Source organism: Falco punctatus (assembly GCF_963210335.1).
Source record: "Falco punctatus genome assembly, chromosome: 10".
In the NCBI taxonomy this organism is placed as follows: domain Eukaryota; kingdom Metazoa; phylum Chordata; class Aves; order Falconiformes; family Falconidae; genus Falco; species Falco punctatus.
In genome coordinates, this window is record NC_137590.1 from 27,465,285 (window position 1) to 27,483,051 (window position 17,767).

The window sequence follows — 17,767 nt, forward strand, 5'->3', positions numbered from 1 at the left end:
AAGTGTAGCTAGAGGAAACATCAGAAAATGTTTTCCATAAAGTAACAGAGGGATAGGTAAGAGAGAATTATTTCATTAAACAGTGGTGCTAATAGATAAGGTATAAAAGTAATGGTCACGTAAAGAAGCTCAGCACAAAAATTTCTCTTGTAAAGATCCTGTATTGATTAGGAGGTATTACTTGAAAGTTAGAAGAAAAGCATAAGTTTTGAAGACTTTCTGTATATAACTTTAATTCAGATTTCACAGGATTTGGGTAGGTTGACCAATCTCATATGCTAAATGTTATCAGTTATGACAAACATAGCAATAACATAATTCACAACAAAATTATTTCATTCTTTTTTGGAATAGTACACTAATAATAGCGGTAAACAGTCCTGTGTTTAGTTAAAGTGCAAGAAGATATGTTTTCAGGTTTTGTGATCTTTCAAAAATGGAAATAAATTATACTTATGTAGGACATATACAACATGTTGGCATGCTACTTTTCTTCATAAGTAGATAAACATGCTTTATTTCCCTGAAATAATGAAATGCTTAAGAAGAAAATAAATTAATATTTGTATATTCCTTATCAGAAATAAGGCCTTGTAAAGGTTTATCTGCATCTTTAATTTCTTTTGGCTTTGTTCGGGGCGGGGTGTGTGTGTGTGTTCAAATTTTTTCCATTCTGGAATTTAGAAGAGAAAATCTGATGGGTGTCATACTGAGGGGAGGGAAAATGTTACCTGGTCATGTCATTGATGTATGGGCACATAATTCGGTAAATATCCTGTTTCAGATGTTTCACATACTGATTCACTGCATATTTAGTAATTTCAGCAGTGCTCTGAAGCCTTTCAAACTGAAAAATAAGCCTGCATTATTGTAATATGTTCTGTGGTAGAATATAAATATGTTTATCTTCATGTATCACTGTACTCTTTTCTGGCCTATAGCAACTGGGGTGGGAGTGTTCACAGTGATTTTGTTGTAGAAAACTTTTTTTTTTTTTAGTTTTTATGCAAAAACAGTACTCATTTCTCACAATCTACATTTTCATCTAAATAAGTTTCACGCAAAAAGTTATAGCTCTTCTAGAACTTGGGCTGGAAAAAGTATTTCAGCATATGCCAAGGAATGTTTGAAACTGCCAAGAATGTGCAAATGTCTGTGGATGAATTAAAAAACAGTAACTTCATCGAAGTATTGGTAATACCTTCTTGGTGCAAGCCAAACAAAGAGAGCTAGTTATTATTTGAGCAGTAACCAGAAAGGATATAGTAGTGCTAGAGATACGTGATACCATACAGCCTGCAGATGGGAATGACTCCAAAGTTGTCAGCACCTGTTTGAAGTATTACTTCCCCCCTCCCCTGAACGTGCAATAAGGGTGAGGGTTAACTGTGCTGGTTGGAACTAATGGCCATTTAAGTCTGATTATTTCTGAAATACAGGTTTTAATCAAAGATTTAAGCCATCTAGGATTGAGTGCATTTTATGCTGGAAAAGGATGATGTGTTCATGTATCTACATAACATTATTTCTAGTCTGTTTCCCAGGATGCTTGTTTATTCTTTTAAAATTATCACAACTAAAACAAATATGTTCATATACAGAATGCAGGGTTTTTTCCTTTTGTTCCAAGAGTTTCATCTTTCTCTGTCACTTAGGCATTATCAGTTAGTTGTGATTAAGACTCTTCTTGTTTGTTTTTTCACCGCTGTCCCTCTTTCTCCTGTGCTCCTGCAAATGGAGTTTTTGGTTCTATTAACAGTGGCAGTAGTCAGCAGTTTTCTATGGAAGTACAGAATTAGCAAAGAAGTGTCCTAATGGGTTTTCATACAGCTTGGAGTATATAAACTTTGTTAATCAGAAACTTCTGAGAAAGAGTCTTAGTAAGTCTCGATAAGCCTTACCTTGCTGGAAACGCTTCATCTAGATTTCTGAAGCCATTCCTCACCATGTAAAAAGGATTTCCTCCTCCATTGTCTTTTGCACAAATGACCTGAATTTGTTTTTCCACAAGTACTCCTGTGCAGGCATATTCTCAGTCTCTCTTTCTTCACGTCTGCAGCATGAGAATGACAGGTGTGTGAGTGGGCATGCTGAGGAAATTTTCCCCTCTGGTCCTAATCCCTTTGTTTCCAAAGCAGCCCAAGCACAAGGAATGGGAATAGCAGAGAGTAATGGATGTAGGAAAAGCTGATACTAATTCATGGGAATGAATAAATTTTTGTTGCATGTCCATACTCAACTGGACTCCACTGATGAGGCTGGGAAGAGGTGTAGTTGGTCATTTCACTTCTTGGCTTGAAAAGCTATGTGTATGTTCTTTTAGTGTTATTTTAGAGGCTGATGGGTTTTGAAAACAAAATGATCTAAAAGTTATTGCTGAAAAGGAAGAGAGGTGCAGTGCTCCAGGGACCTGGACCTAATGCAGGCTGGGGAACTGCTCTGCTTCCTGTTCGTTTGCCTTCTGACTTCCCAGGCAAGGCAGTGCCAATACAAGAATGCTATTGACAGTTTGCAATTGTGGTGCTCTGAAAGATCTCAAAACCCTGTGTTTTAGCACAAACTTAACTGAATAAAAAGTAAGACTTCTAAAATAACAGTAATAAATACAGTTTTACAATGTTCACAGGGCTTCAGCTGCATTGGAGAAAGAGGGACAGTGGCAGAAAAGCAAAAAACCCTGTGCTCCAATGTTGGTAGGAGAAGGGGGAATCCACCAGTCAGGCTGTCCTTCCCTTTGCAGTTCTAAGAGGATTTGTGGATGTTTTCTTGCCTCTTCATAGGTCTGGAATGGAGGACAGGAGAAGCCTAACTGATTGTTTAAAGCTTTCTGTTACTTTCAGTTTCAAAAGCTGTTGCAGCGTCTGTTTACTGTTTCAAACAGATTTAAAATCTTGTTTGAAATATTTGACATTCTGACTAGTGAAGTAATGGGGTGCTTAGTTGAGTGTTTGTTCGGGGTTCTGTATCAGCAGACTTCCTGTGGCTAGCACCTTTGGTATCCTGCAAATGGAGTTTTTAGTTCTGTCAACAGTGGCAGTAGTCAGCAGTTTTCTATGGAAGTACAGGATTAGCAAAGAAATCCTAATGGGTTTTCATACAGCTTGGACTATATAAATTGTGTTAATTTAAAACATTTTAGCGTCCTACATTGCACTTACATTGCTGTAATGTGTATTTTCATTTATTTTTGGAGACAACACTGGAGAAAATAAACAATTTGGTAGGGGGAAGTATTAATAGCTAGAACACTCCCTCTCCATGGAGTAACACTTGAGCATGGTGGGGGATTTGTGCTTGTTTGTTTTTTAATGATCCACTGAAAGCATGAAATAGAAGTTAGTGCTCAGTGAAGAACTACACATACCCATGGATTTCCTAAAAATAAGAAAAAAAAAAATACAGTGGTAACCCGATAAATGAATCCTCAGGTTGCAACATACTTTGCTTCTTTTACACAGCCTAGAGAAGGTAACTTGCTTTTCCAGTGAAACAGAAAAATATTCTAAGCAAATCTGGGGCAATTGATTTGCCTTCAGCTGGCGTCTGAAACTTTTTCAGGCCAAAGCTCAAGCAGGATGTAAAGTTCAGCATGCAGGTGACAGGCTAAAAGTGAACATGTGACTGGCTGGAATGTATGTTGTCAACATTCGTGGCTGATAAGATGCATAAAATTCAGACACGTTTACCTTTTAATCAGGAAGAATGACTGTAACAGAATCAAGAGGCCTTTGCGTGAAATCCGGCACAAATGACAAGGCAGAAATAAGGTATGTTTGTAATTTTAAATACTTCTAAGAGAAATGAGTATTCACCTAGCTACAGACTCTACACTGAGGCACTAATAAGTGGAGTAATATAGTTTTCCTGTAGGTTTTTAAATGAAAAACAAAATCATTAACTGATGACGTTTGGTGAAGTGTTTTAAGAGGTATGTTTCCCCATTCCCTCAATAATACTGAAATGAGAGTCTTAGAGCCTATGTTTTCAAATGGATGGAATGTGGAACAACTTGAGGGTCTGTAGTGGTGGGATATGCCATACTTTGAGATAAAGTTTGATGTATTTGCTGTTCTCCATGGTTAGGTAACTAGTTTTCTGGCGGGGGGAATATGCCTGAACTTGCAGGGAGTTCATGTTTAGTGTCCAGGGAAGCCATATTCATTCTTCAGTTTGTCAGCCACAACAGAGGCTGTTACGCATAGAGAAGTGTACTAAATTAAATGCACCTTAATTTTTATAATTTTCTGGTTTGTTTTTTTTTAAATGGACCATCGACAATGTATATGGCTCTTTCTGGATGGTGTGAGCTTTTCAAGAAATAGCTGCTCTCATCAACTTTAAGATAGCATAAAGACTTACTCAACCAGCATAGAATAAGTGCATTCTGTGTACAGAGCAACCCAAGTCCTCTTCAGACCTGTCTTGTAGCATGGTTTACTTTTGGAAACTTTTGGACGTTTTTTTTATCTTTTAACGTTTACTGCTGATTTTAGGTATCCTAGCACCTTTAGAAGACTTGTAGCACAAACTTTTTAAAACCAATTCTTTTCTTGTCACATGGTCTTAAGTAACAACAGGTAATAAATAGATGAAGATACCTGGAAGTCCAAGTTTAAATCTTTCCGTTTTTCTTTGTGTTATGGAATATTCTAAAAAGATGTCAGTCAGGTCAAAAGGATCAAGAATGGTTGAAATAATAAAAGCCCACATCCCATGCAGAAACTCCTTCAAGTATCTGTGACTTCCACAGTTTGGAATGTGGGTAGATGCCTAAGTAAGGCAGGTCCCTGTAAGAACTGCTTTTCAGGGCATTATAGACCTTCAGACTTTGAGGTTTTTGTATGTGTCATTAGTATGATGGACAACTTTGACACTGGCTTTTCCAAATTGCTGTTTTACTTAATGCAGGAGTGCGTTACCTTAATGTTAATTACCTTAATGTTAATTACCTTAAATGCAGGAGTGAGTCTGGCTGTAGTGACTGAAGAAAATGGAGAGATAAGTAAATGTTCTGAGGTCATCATAAAAATTCCATGGAGACAGCTGCTTTTTGGTCTTAATAGGCATTGCCTAAGCAGTTGTCCTTGTGTGTGTAACAATCAGTTACCCAGTTTAAGGCCAAAGCCACTTCTAACTAGTAGGAGAAACAAACACTGGGAACTGGAGTTTATGGGGAAAAATTGGAACTTAATCAAAACTACTATGTGGAGGCACTAGAGGACACCGCAGTAACAGGCAACACTTTTAAACTTCTTGCCAGAGCATTGCTTTGCATATGCATTTATCTTGGTGTTGCAAGTTTGAAAAGTTGCCATGCTAAAAGACTTCCGCTTCAGCAGGAACAGACAAAAGTCTTAGAAGGGTATCATCGTCTTCTGTTAAGATGGAAAACTGCCTCTTTGGCAATAGCAGTATTTATGGAATAATTAACTTATCCACAGGATCGTCCTTGAATTCCTCTTCTTTTAGAATGTCTTTGGTGAGGACAGGCAAGTAATTCAAAGACCAGAACTTATTTTTAGGTTTAGTCTGAGCCTGAAATAAACTGAGAAGGCTGAGTAGTGTTACAATAAACAGGGAGTAAAACAGAGACAGGAAATAGGGGGTCTTTGGTAATGAGTTCCAGCCACTCTTGAAACAGAAAGCCAGAGAAAGCATTACTTGAAAATAGTTTCTCAGTGACAGCTTAGTAATTTTTAGCTTGTTATTCAACATTAAAAGGGAACAGTTTCAGCAGATTTATACTATACTTGAAAGATCCTTTTTTAAAGATCATTTAGCAAATTATATTTTTGACGTTTTTAGAGTTGCATTGTTCTTGTTGCTAACCGATCTGTTGTTTAAGAAAACCAGATGTTTGGAGGAGAGTCAGAAGTTTATACAGATGTGTGTTATATATACATCTGTGAGAGGCATTTGGGATAACACTGTGGGACAGAGGCAGGTTTAGCTTAAAATGTGAAGACGCATTCAAGATTTTAGAAGTTGAGGGTTGAAAGGGGAAGAAGTCACAGTTATATCCTGTAGAACAAAGCAGTGCGCTTGCTTCCAAAAGTTTCTTTTAACCCTGGGAATGTGACTGCTGAGATGGGCCCAAAGCATGGATGGTGAGATTGATATTTACAAGCACTTCACGTGGCTAAAGAGGGTAAGTGGGCTTTGTTTTCTCTTCGTAAATGCACGTTAGCAGATCTTAGTCAGTATTCTCAGCTTTGTGAAAGGAAATATACCGAGTGTCTCAGACATAAAATACTGTAAATTTCTTCGTGAGGAATGAATTAAAGACATTTCTTCACGTAGGAGGAGGAGGCAGCTTAGGGAGGGGGGAGAGAATCAGCTGTCTTTGTCTTTAAAAACGAAACTCTAGGATCAAACTTTGAACAAATGGCAATAGATTCTAGCAAGTGCTCGTGCTTTCCTGAGATTGTGATACAACAAAGCAAACCTTGCATGAGAATGTATGGCAAAAAAGCAGAGTGTGTTGTTTACCATGTTGTGCTTTGAAATGAAAAAATACTTGAACTAATTCATCACTTAATCAATTCCTCATCAGGGTAACCAGATGAGATCTTTTAGGATGCCTTTGTTTAGGTAAAAATGGTGGTACTTTTTTCTTGTGCATGTTACTCTGATAAAACTATGTTTTTTTAAAAAGGCAGTGCTATTAAAATTCTAATTTTGTGATGAACTGTCTGAACATGAATTAACTGCATGTGATTGTTTTTGCCTTCCTATAAAAGGAAAAAAAAAAAAAGATCTGTGCAGTTGTCTCGTCACCTTGGAAAAATTACTTAGTTTTTGTCAGCCTTTAGATTTTGTTAGTTTCTAGGTATTTATTTTTCAGTGTGTGAAAATAATCCATGAATGGGATGTGAATAGATCCTTCACAGTAGACTGTTTTTTTTAATTACAATATTAATTTAATTGTGTGTAATGTAAGCAGCCCATCCTCTCGTTATACTTTTAAAATCTGTTTTAACCTGTGTGTAATTTTCTTGCAAATTCTATGCACGCCATTTATGTTAGTGCTTCTATATGGCACTGGTTTAAAAACATATGTATACATATGCACATACACTCATTTTTTTATTTTTTTTACTAGCTGTATAAACATAAAATGTAGGCAAATGGCTTTTGTGTAGGAAAATGTGATTAGGAGCTTTGGGTAGTTTCTTGAATATAAAATATTCATGATATGTCAGTCTTTAATAAAAGCTTGAGAATCGTGAAGTTAATTTACAAAATATTTACATCAGTTTCTGGAAACTTATGCTTCTGGAGTGTGGATGGGGGGGGATTATTAAATGGGAGGTGAATGGGGTAGTGAAAGAGAAGAGACAACAGGAAGTAGCAGTTGGTAACTTTATACTATTAGTTTAACCTGTGCTCTGTGCAGTTAGAGCTTTAGTAGTTTTTGAGATCATACATTAATTTATTATTTAATTTTAATGAGGTTTTGAATACAGTACGTCTGTCACCCCTCCTTCCTTGTTTAAATATAATTTCTAAAAAGGTAGGTTTGCTAACAAAAGGCTAAGGTGTACTGTTGGCAGGTTGCGTGGCGTGCAGGAAACACTGAGGACAGTAACAAGAAAGCGCTCAAGGAACAGCTTCAGTGAAGTCTCACTGAAATGTTCACAGATTTGGAGGGGTTAACAGAGGGTGTCTTTGGGATGATTTTCAGGTACTGTGCTCAGAAAGGATACTGTGTTCAAATGCAGCACAGGCTTTTACGGAAATTAATGCTATTACTGTTGTTGCCTGTAATTCCTTCTATGTAGGCTACATAAAGGAGACTATCAACACTGCTGCTTTTCCTTGCAAGGTCCTTAAGGGGGTGAGCATATGTAGGGGAAAGGAAGAGAAGTGAAAATGATCTTGCATTGTTCCCAGGAGAACTTAAGCAGTCTGCTCCCAAATTCCTTTGACGAGTGATTTAAAAAAAATAAAATTGAAACAATCCAAGTTACTTATTTAATTCTCATGTTCAAGAGTCCTAATGTCACATGTCTGGCACTGACTGTGGTAGCAAATAAAGATTTCAGGCCCTGCAATCATAAACTGTTGCTCTTTGGCTGATAATGAAAGTATGAGTCCCTTCCAGAGTAACAAATGGCACCTAAGAGAATAACTGCAACAGACTTCCATAAACCCTTAGTGAAGTATGCCAAAGCTGGCTCAGATTTCATCATTAGCTGAAATCACTTCAGAGACCAGAATCGGGTTTGATGTTGCAGTGGTTGGCTAAGCTAGATTTCCGTGGTGTCTGCAGCCTGGACTGGGTTAGGGCAGCAAACAAATAGAGAAATCACGAGATCCAGGCCGGCAAAATGACAGACACAGCTGCTATTTTCAAATGCTTAGAACAGAGGATCTCGTTTTAAGTAGTAGTAACGTAATGCTTATAGTAGTATCACGCAGCAGCAACAGGGACAAAGCAATAAATATTTAGATGAATATTTAGGTAAGGTGTCACCATGCTTCAGCTTTTTCCATTGGACTTCCTTGATGTTAAAATGACCTGTGAAAATGCTGTGCCAAGATTGACCCCAAGTATGGACAGAGTGGGTAGCAAAGTGTAAGAGCAGATGGACAAAGCCAAAAAATGATTTAGCCTTGTCTCAGTTGTATATGAGGCACAGTTAATGTGTTTTCCTTTGTTTACTGTTTTTTCTCCATTTTACTTTTGCTGCCTTTTGCCAGTAAGAAGTATTATTAGTCTGCAGTAGTATTTCCACAAGAGAAAGGCTTTTTCTGATAATATCCTAGCTAATATCAGAAAGGCAAAACTCTGCAACGGGTACACCTACACAATACTTCATGGCATGTGATTCTTTGATGGCAATTTTGGAACTGTCCTGGTTAGCTGTTCTGGAGGAGAAGCTGAGTATCTGACACAGGCACGTAGTACCACCCTGGTTTCATGCGGTGTTGTAAGGGTTTGTAATGATGCAGTCTTGTTAGTAAGACTCAAAGCCCATCTAAGGAGGTCACAGGATTTATTAAAGGAGGCATGTCTCTCAGTAGTCTGTTTCTAGAAGGATATGGAAAAGTTCTTGTATATGAACAGTGCACTTTTATCATTACAGCTAAGGCAGCAGCATAGTTCTTAGAACATAGTTGGTGGGCAGTTTGTGGAAAGCATTTTGCAGGTAACTGATGTTGGGTTCTTTTACAGGGCCTAAGCATAAATCTGTCACTGTTAAAAGTTTCTGTTGCAAGCTAGGGAACCTGAGACACCCCCCACTACCTGCAGTTGAAAGTGTCTCATCTTTAGCAAAATTTCTTTGATTCTCCCAGGGGATTTGGGTTAGAAGGTTCACATACAATTTCATTTGTTGTCCTGTTGCTTTATTCTTATCTTTCCATCTGGCCTTAACTGGAACACACCATTCCAAATAAAAATGGCACAACCTGCATTTTGGTATGTAGGCATGTAGGTGTACCCACAAGTTACTAACAAGCATCGCAAACATAAATGCTGATATTTACTACAAACAATATTATGGGCTCTCTAAGGACATTGTAAATTAACTGAGCTATTTGAAGTGCGGTGGATGGAGTGCAGCAAAATGGAAGGTCTGTTGCCTCTGGAAAACATTGTACAGTGGTAAGATATCTTTATATTGAGAGAGAGGTGCCTTCATACAAAGCGGAGGTGTCTGATGACTCTTGTAGGCTGCTTTAGACTTACCTTTTGAAGTGCATGCAGCACAGAGCTGATGGCTGACCTGAAATAGGTGTACGTTATTCTTATGCTTTTCTCTCGTTTCTTCTGGATGCTGTTCATAGGCTGTACTAGCAAGAGGTGGAGCAATCAAACCCATGCAAAAGGCATTAAGCTCACGATATTGAGAGTGAATCTTAATGACTTCTGTAAGGATATCTTCCTTTAAGTAATGTAACCGTCTGGAGGAGAAAATAGGTATTAGTATTAGGAAAAATTATCCAGATAAAATGTAAATATTTGGTCAAAATCCTTTTGGTTTAAGGACTACAGAAATTTACCAGTCTCTGGTTTTACTTAATTTCAGACTATATGCTGTTAGCTTCTTCAAAGTGGCTGCCACTTTCACTTAACCAGCAAGGAACAACAGCAAATAGAAAATCCTGTTGTTGATTTATTAATTGCCTTCAGATGAAAGGCAAGAATTACAGATCCAGAAATCATGTTCCAGCCTTCTCCTTCTTCTCCTCCTCAAGTACACTGAATGTATGTACATATTCACATGGGTGTGTATCTGAGGTAGTGCTAACATGCCGTGATTAAATTTGTATTGTATCCATAGTCAAATGCCAAAATAAAAATGTTTACTGTGTAGGCTACTCATTCATCACTACACAGTCGCAATTACCGTGACTCATAATTCTGCTGACTGAAGAGAGTACTAAAGAGATGGAAAGTCCATGCTCTCCTAAATATTATCAATTCCAAATAGGCTGAAAATAGTCTATAGTGTACATTTTCTAGTATTGAAATATAATACTACAGTCTGTGTGCTGCTAGTAGTTTGTGGGAAAACTGACTGGTTGAACTCTGCTGGCTCTACTCCTTGTTTTCAGCTTCTAAACTGCAATGAAAGACAAGACATCAAGCATGTCCCTCATCTTCCCCATTAATGCAAGTATTATAGTTGCCACAGGCACCTTATTCAATTATCAGTGGAACTGAAGGTGGTTCATGTGACTGAATTAAGAGAGGAGGGTTATGACATGTTGAAAAAGCTCACAAATCACCATTCTGACTGCCAGGTTTCTTTTCCCAGCTCCTCCACCCTCCACAGCCCAATATGAGATCCATGGTATTAGTGACAAATTTCTGTGTAACAGCTTGTTGATCAACTTAAGAACTTGGTATTTTTTGGTTTAAAATTAGCTGTGTTGGAGATTCTTTGAGCTGAAACTAAAACAGCACATGTGGAGAACATAAACTGGCCTGCATTCAGTTTTATTATCTTGCATACGTGCTTGCTTTAAGAGACTTACTTCTACAGCCTATCAAGATTCGGCTAGAAGTTCTGTTGCAGAAGCCTCTGAACAGAACATCTGTACAGAAGCGCTCTATGATGTTTGTCATTGTTTTCTGACAATAAGCCACATTCTGAATTGTTTCCTATTAAAGTAACATGCAAGAAAACATAAGATTCCACACTTACCAGCCTCTGAGAAGGTTGTTGAAAATTAAGACAGTTGAGCTGGCCAGATATTTCTTCCCTTTATTGTCATACCCTTTTCCATTTTTGCTGATTATTCCCGTTTTAAATTAAAGCTGTTGAATCATACTCTGAAGTCAGATTTTTAATTTTTTTTCTCTTATATTCTGGAGGAATATTTAAGCCTTTTTCTTGGAAAAGGACTCCGTAATGACTGGATCATGTAAGCGATTCTTAGACAGTCAAGTTTCCAGCAGCTGCTAATATTATGTCCAGGCTAGAGTAAAAAGCATATTGCAGAGAGAGATTTGGAAACTAAAGATGAAGAAGAAGCTGAAACAGGTAATGGAATGCAAAAGCCTTTTTTTCTTTTCTCTCTTTTTTCTGAAACTAGGAAAAACAGTTGGTTTGGAATTGTTTCAGGAAACATTTTATGTTAATATCTGATGCAATATGATGGGCATTGAACTATATCCAGAATCTCTATGGAGACTATAATACAGGTTCTTCAAGAAATTGCTTTGCAGATCCCTGAGGCAATTTATGGTATACACTTGATTTTTCATCTGCAGTGGTACTACCATCAACATAGTTTCAACCACCTTGCCTTAGCATATCTTTCCTTCTAGTTTTTTGTCGTCTGTTACCATAAACTTTTTCATGTTTCATGCAATTTCTCTCATACTTTTATTATAAGACATATAATTAACATCTTTAGCTTATAATTTGTGGAGCCCAGGTAATGACTTTTGGTCTTTAAGGCTATGTCTTCTGAAATAACATCTTTGTGGAAAATCTTGGTGATTCAGCCTTTTGGACGTGTGCTTACAGAGGTCTAATATTTATTGTTTGTGAGCTCTTACACCAACTCAAGTAATCTACAGTCTTATGACTTTGGCGTTATAGGTCCTATATTCAGTTGCTGCTGATACATGTGATACCTAACTATACTTGCTCAGTTTCCTCTCAGTACTGACTTTCACAACTGCAGAATGCACTCCAACCATCCACAGATGGCCTTGGTTCATATTACGTTGTTTTATCTTGTCTTTATGCATGCCACAAAGATTTCCCAAGTCTTAAACAACTGCTGTGTGTCAATCAGCCACTTTTATTTAGCAGGTCATTTTCTGTCTACTGTACTTTCCTGTACTTATCTGAGTGCTTGCTGGTTGATCTGTTGGCAAGGTTGCTTTATTTATTATTATTTTAAATTTTTATTCCCCCTTTTCTGTTCACATGAATGTGATTCACCAGGTTTTACATAGTTAATGAGTGTTGGATTTCCAGCAGGGGATATTTCACAGTCACTCAGTGCAGCAGAGATCATTGGAGGTTATACATTTGGTAAATGAGTGTAATTAAAAAACTTATTTCTGATTTGATGTTGAACTAATTCTCAATTACTGATTATATAAAATGATGTATTTTCTATATTATTTTTTTTGCATTCATGACAGATTGGTTATGTAAAAGTGTATTGGCAGTAACGTAACTCACTGTGCCTATGAGGCCAGCGGGGGAGTGGTTACACAAGTGGTTACAGGTTTATTTCTTAACTCTAGTCTAGGAAAACAGCAAGTGATGGCAGGAGGAAGGTGCAAAATCTACTTGACTTGGCAATTTTCATCACTAGGTTTTGTCATTAAGAGAATCTTTCCCTGCCTAGCAGTGTGCTGTTCTTCCCTGAGTACTTAATGTTCTAGTACTATATGCCAGAGACATACTGGGGAAGGCCTGTGGGCTCTCCATTGAGAAAACTCATGTAATGGTTTGTAATGGAGTTTTAACCCTAATGGAAATGTAGCCATCAAGGTTAAAAGATTTTGTGTTCTGAAGTACAGTATAAGACTTTGCTCTCTACGTGGAGTAACACCCCAGGTGGAATGGCTGGTAGTATGATTGAAGATGCATAGCTGAGGTCAAAGGGATTATCTAGCCAGACATACAGAATTCCATGTTGTTTACTTATGAGAATTCCTTATTTTCATTGTAGTACTATAAAAGTTAATAAGAAATGAACTGTAAGGCCATACGGACTTGACTGACTGACCAACTTTTAATACAAAAGTCCTAAGTTAAACTGAAGATGCATATTTCGTAAAGGGGGGGAGGTGTTTCTTAATAGAAGGAGAAGGCTTGAAAAAATTACATAAAGATGTTAGGAAGGATGGACAGAGATGTTAGGACACAGAAACTCTAAAAAATTAAAACTAGTTAGGAGAAGAAGAGGGAGTGAAGTCACTATGCCTTTAAGTGCATGGGCCAGCTTCCTCCAGATGCCACTGTAAAACTTATTTATTTGTCTGAGACTTCTGTTTGTGTATGTTACATGCTTACATGTGCATATTTAGAGCTGTTTCTATGAGGTCTTGAATCCTAGTTGTACCTACATAAACTGGTCAAAAGCCAGTGAGAAAAGTATGTTCTGAGTAGAGTTAATATATTCTTTTTTTGACAATGAATGCTGACTGATTAAGTGAGGTGTGGAGCAAGGTTCTGCACATGCTGTTCCTCAGTGTTCTTGTCGACACTGTAAAACAGGGGGTAAGGACCAAGCTTAGTGAATTTATAGGTGATTCTAGCTGGGAGCCTTGTTGCCATGCCAAAGGACACAATTAAAACATAGAAAGAGCCTGATGCATAGGAAAGCAATATAAATAACTGGACTCAATTCAGTATAGACGAGTGCAAGGTTATACATTTAAGCAGAAACTAGTAAGTACAGAATGAAGAACAGGATGCTAGCTAATTATGAGCATTAAAAAGGGATCTGGAAGTTATGGGCCCTAGCCTGACAGTGTATCAGTGTTGCTATATGACTGATGTAAAAGAAATATGGCCCAAAGGCCATGCAAACCTGTGGAAAGGATTTTTTCACTCCAGCCATTTTCAGCTGGAGTCCTGTGTCTCCTTTTAGGCAGTTAATTTCAAAAGAAGTCAAGGAACAATTGGTGAAGAGGAACCAAAAGAAAGCAACAAAACAGATCCTGAAAACTTAACCTGTGAGGAAAAGACAGAAAACCTTATGTTTGTTTAGTCTGAAGAGAAACCTGCTAATTAGAGATCTATGGATAGTCTTCAAATGTGTAAAAAATTTCTAGAAAATTAGCACCTTGTTTATTTTCGTCATCTGTTTTATATTTGGGGCTGTAGACCTCAGTGTACATCAAGAAGCTATGATTATATTTAATATTGTTTTAAAATCTTTTTCAAAAATGTTCAGTTGAAAAAGAAAGGATGGTTTGGGAGGAGGATTACTATTATTATTATATTGGTGCCATTGTACAAGTAACTATAAATGAGTATTCAACTGCAGACCGCTGTAGTTGAAGGGAACACGGTAAAGCTGGAGCCTTGTGTTAGCTGAAAAGCCAGCCGGAGTGTTGTATTCCCCGGCAGAAATGCATCGCCTGCAATGGAGCTGGGAAATGAACCGCTAAGGGCTCGTATTACTTTCCATGCTCTAAGCAAACAGCTCCATTCCCACAGTGGCACAACATTTTAGTATGCAGGATGAAGCTATGAGACTCTTCTAAACTTCTTAAAATAAATCTGCAGATATATTTTTGCTTGTTTGTTTTTAATTGTGGTGTTTCTCTCTGTAGTATTAAAATTCATAGGAAATGGGACATAATACTTAGGGACAGACCATGTTTTGGAAGGTCTTGCTCCTTAGAGCCGTTTAGAAATCCATTAAGTGATTATGTCGCTAGAGTAGTTCCTGTTAAGAATTTGATAATTTAAATAATTTGTTCATTCCTAAGAGTAAATTGATACTTTTATTTTAGTAATTTCTAGGAATACTATTACACACATAGCAACTTTTACCATTTAAAAATAAACAGCAAGATTCCTTAACTTTGGCAAGAGACTATTGAGACCAGATATTTCAGATTAAATGTCTTTTTTTGTCTTGATAAGATGGTATTACCCAATGAAATGATAATTTTCTAGAAAATATAAAATCTATTCCTATATCTTTCTTGATTGTTGGAAATTAAGAAAGTATTCAAAGTCCAGCTAAAAAACGGTACATTCAGAAGGTTTAATGCATATGAAATGAACAGTTTTGGTCTGTAGACGTATTTTGCATGTCTTTTTGTATTACAACAACCCCTCAATATATCATTTTTTTATTAATTAATGCTTGAAATGTTAATATTTAACTGTAAAAATTCTCATAGCACATTTTTCCCTCAGTCACAGGTGAATCATCATTCAACTAATAATGAAACTTATCAAGAAAGATTGGCGCGATTAGAAGGTGATAAAGAGTCGCTCATACTGCAGGTATGTCTTAAAGAGAACATCATCTACATAGTTGATACTCAGTGAATAAAAACTGAAGTGACAGAGTATTTTCTGTTAAACAAATGTTAGCAGGTCACCAAATGTAAATGATATTTAGTCAGGAATTAATTTATAATTCACATAATCCATCTCATTGATTTCACAGTGGGCTAACTTGGTAAAGAAGGGGATCGGGGTAACAGCAGTCAGAGGGAGAAGAACGACAAAGGAAAAAAACAACTTAAAAATAATTCTGTGGAGTCCCAAGACAATGCTGTGGTAGTGGTTCTCATTCTAGGTTTGCTAGGTTGTACCGGTTGATTTTTCTAGATTCTGTGTGCCACCATTGTTAATGAACTGGAAGACCAGCAGGTAGGTAGAACTGATATTTTTCCTGCTTGTATAGTGTACCAGAGTCACTTTACATCATCAAGAAGCTTAAGGGGGAAGTAAAGGGGCAAAAAGAAAATTTGACAGTAAAATGAATGCCTAAGCTCTTCCAGGTTTCCTGTTTCTCAGTTTACCAAGCCTTTTTCAAACAGATCCAATGTCCCATATAAGTTTTCCTCCTGGAGAACACACGTTATACAACTCTTTTTTTCCTGAGTATTTTCACTATTACTAAGTGTACATTACATGCTTTTTAAAACTGAAGCTGGATATTTTTTTAAATGGTCTTTGCATATTCTTTCTCTTTACACTTAGAAAAGTGTATTATAATCATACGTATTTATATCAAACAAAACCTAACTATACGGGCTGGATAGGTGTTGTCCCTACTTTCAGTTACTAGTTTCTGTAAGCATGTTTTATCCTGTATGTTCTGTTCACACTTGTATTAATTTACTGAGCAGAATTCTCACTGCTGTTGTTAAACAATAAATAGTTTGTGAGACATAAGCATAAGCTTAGGTTGAATCTTTTCGTTATTGTTAAACTAAGATTGCTATTGCCAAATTTAGGAAAAAATAATCCTTAACGAGAAACAAACTTCTGGTTGGAATTTAAGTGTTTTAAGTGTGTGCTGCGTATTCCTTTTGTTCTGAGAGGGAATCAGGTCAGGGAAGGTAACATCACAACTGACATTCATTAAAACGCCTTTTATTAATCAGGTGGTTATTAACTGTAACATCTTGTTTCTATTAATACTAGCAAACAACTTTTTGCACAGTTCACACACACATGAGCAACTTGTAATTGGAGTGACAATTAGGAGGCCAAACCCAGCTGTTTACTCAGAAGCAGAGGGTTGCACCAATGCACCTGTGGCTTTGTCCCTGAAGGCCTCCTTTGTTCCATCACATGTGTGTATAGTCCTGTAATCCTTGTCTGCATATAGCGACCACCGTTGTCTTGGATGTGGTTCATGCTATACAGCCAGATGTTGATGGTCATGGATGCTGGTGGGCTTGTGCAGATTTGCCAGAATCTTGGTGTTCAAAATGTATCAGATTTTGAGGATTTACCAGGAGTATTACTCTCCAGCCCTTCCAAGTTCCTGAAGACTGTTCCGGGCTACTGCTCATTACATACTTTTCCTGTCTTTGTCCTGCTGATTTTTAGTATTTCTTCACCCACACAAATAGGTACCCATAGAGCGCAGCCAGCCAGACTCGCAAAGGGGTTTTTATGACATGGTTTGGAGACCTGCCTAGAGTTTTTCTCAAAAGGAATGTAGTGAAATCAGATGTAAAAATTGTTTCTGTCTTGCCTTTTAATACCATCACACCCCCTACAAATCAAGAGGCTTAGGCAGTATTTATGCATTTATCTCTCCAACTGCACAGTACTGCCATAGAACTCCAAAACACCCAGGCAAATATGATAGATGAAAACCTCGGTCGGGTAGGTGAACCTCAACAACAACAACAAAGAAAAAGTGCCAAGATGGAGCTGGGGTTAGAATCTGGTTTACACCAGTTCTGTATATATATAGCAGTCGAGTATGAGGAATACAGGCACGTCCCATGTGAGGTTACACTGGCCTGAGGGAGTCTGCTGATACAAACCTGATTCCTGGGTATGACCGTTGGCATGAAGGATGAGAAAGCGGTGGGAAACAGAGCACCTCTATTCTATAGCTCATGCCGAATTGTGCCAGTGAACTGTGGTCCATAAGCTGTCATCTGTAGCAAATATGAGTCTGGGAGCACTCCAGTCTTGTATCAGACTTGCTGCAGAAGAAGAAGCAATATGGGCGATGCCTGCTATCTCGGTTCGCCAAGGCTGAGTCAAACAGTGCACTTTGAAAGCTGCTTCCACTGCTCAATCTGTAGTGGAGGCTGGAAATGCTGTGGCATCTGGGACACCTTCTTACAGCT

General features: G+C 37.6%; 1 protein-coding gene across 16 annotated transcripts in view; it reads left to right on the plus strand.

Moving 5' to 3' along the window:
• The window catches only part of PPFIBP2 (PPFIA binding protein 2), a 107,506-nt gene that overhangs the window by 40,596 nt on the left and 49,143 nt on the right, over positions 1-17,767 (plus strand). For 13 of the 16 annotated variants that reach the window (XM_080404666.1, XM_080404670.1, XM_080404673.1 and 10 more), the window contains exon 4: positions 15,357-15,446. In XM_080404666.1, the coding sequence (XP_080260792.1) occupies positions 15,357-15,446 (90 nt within the window). The other 3 variants (XM_080404662.1, XM_080404663.1, XM_080404661.1) reach the window with 2 other exon arrangements.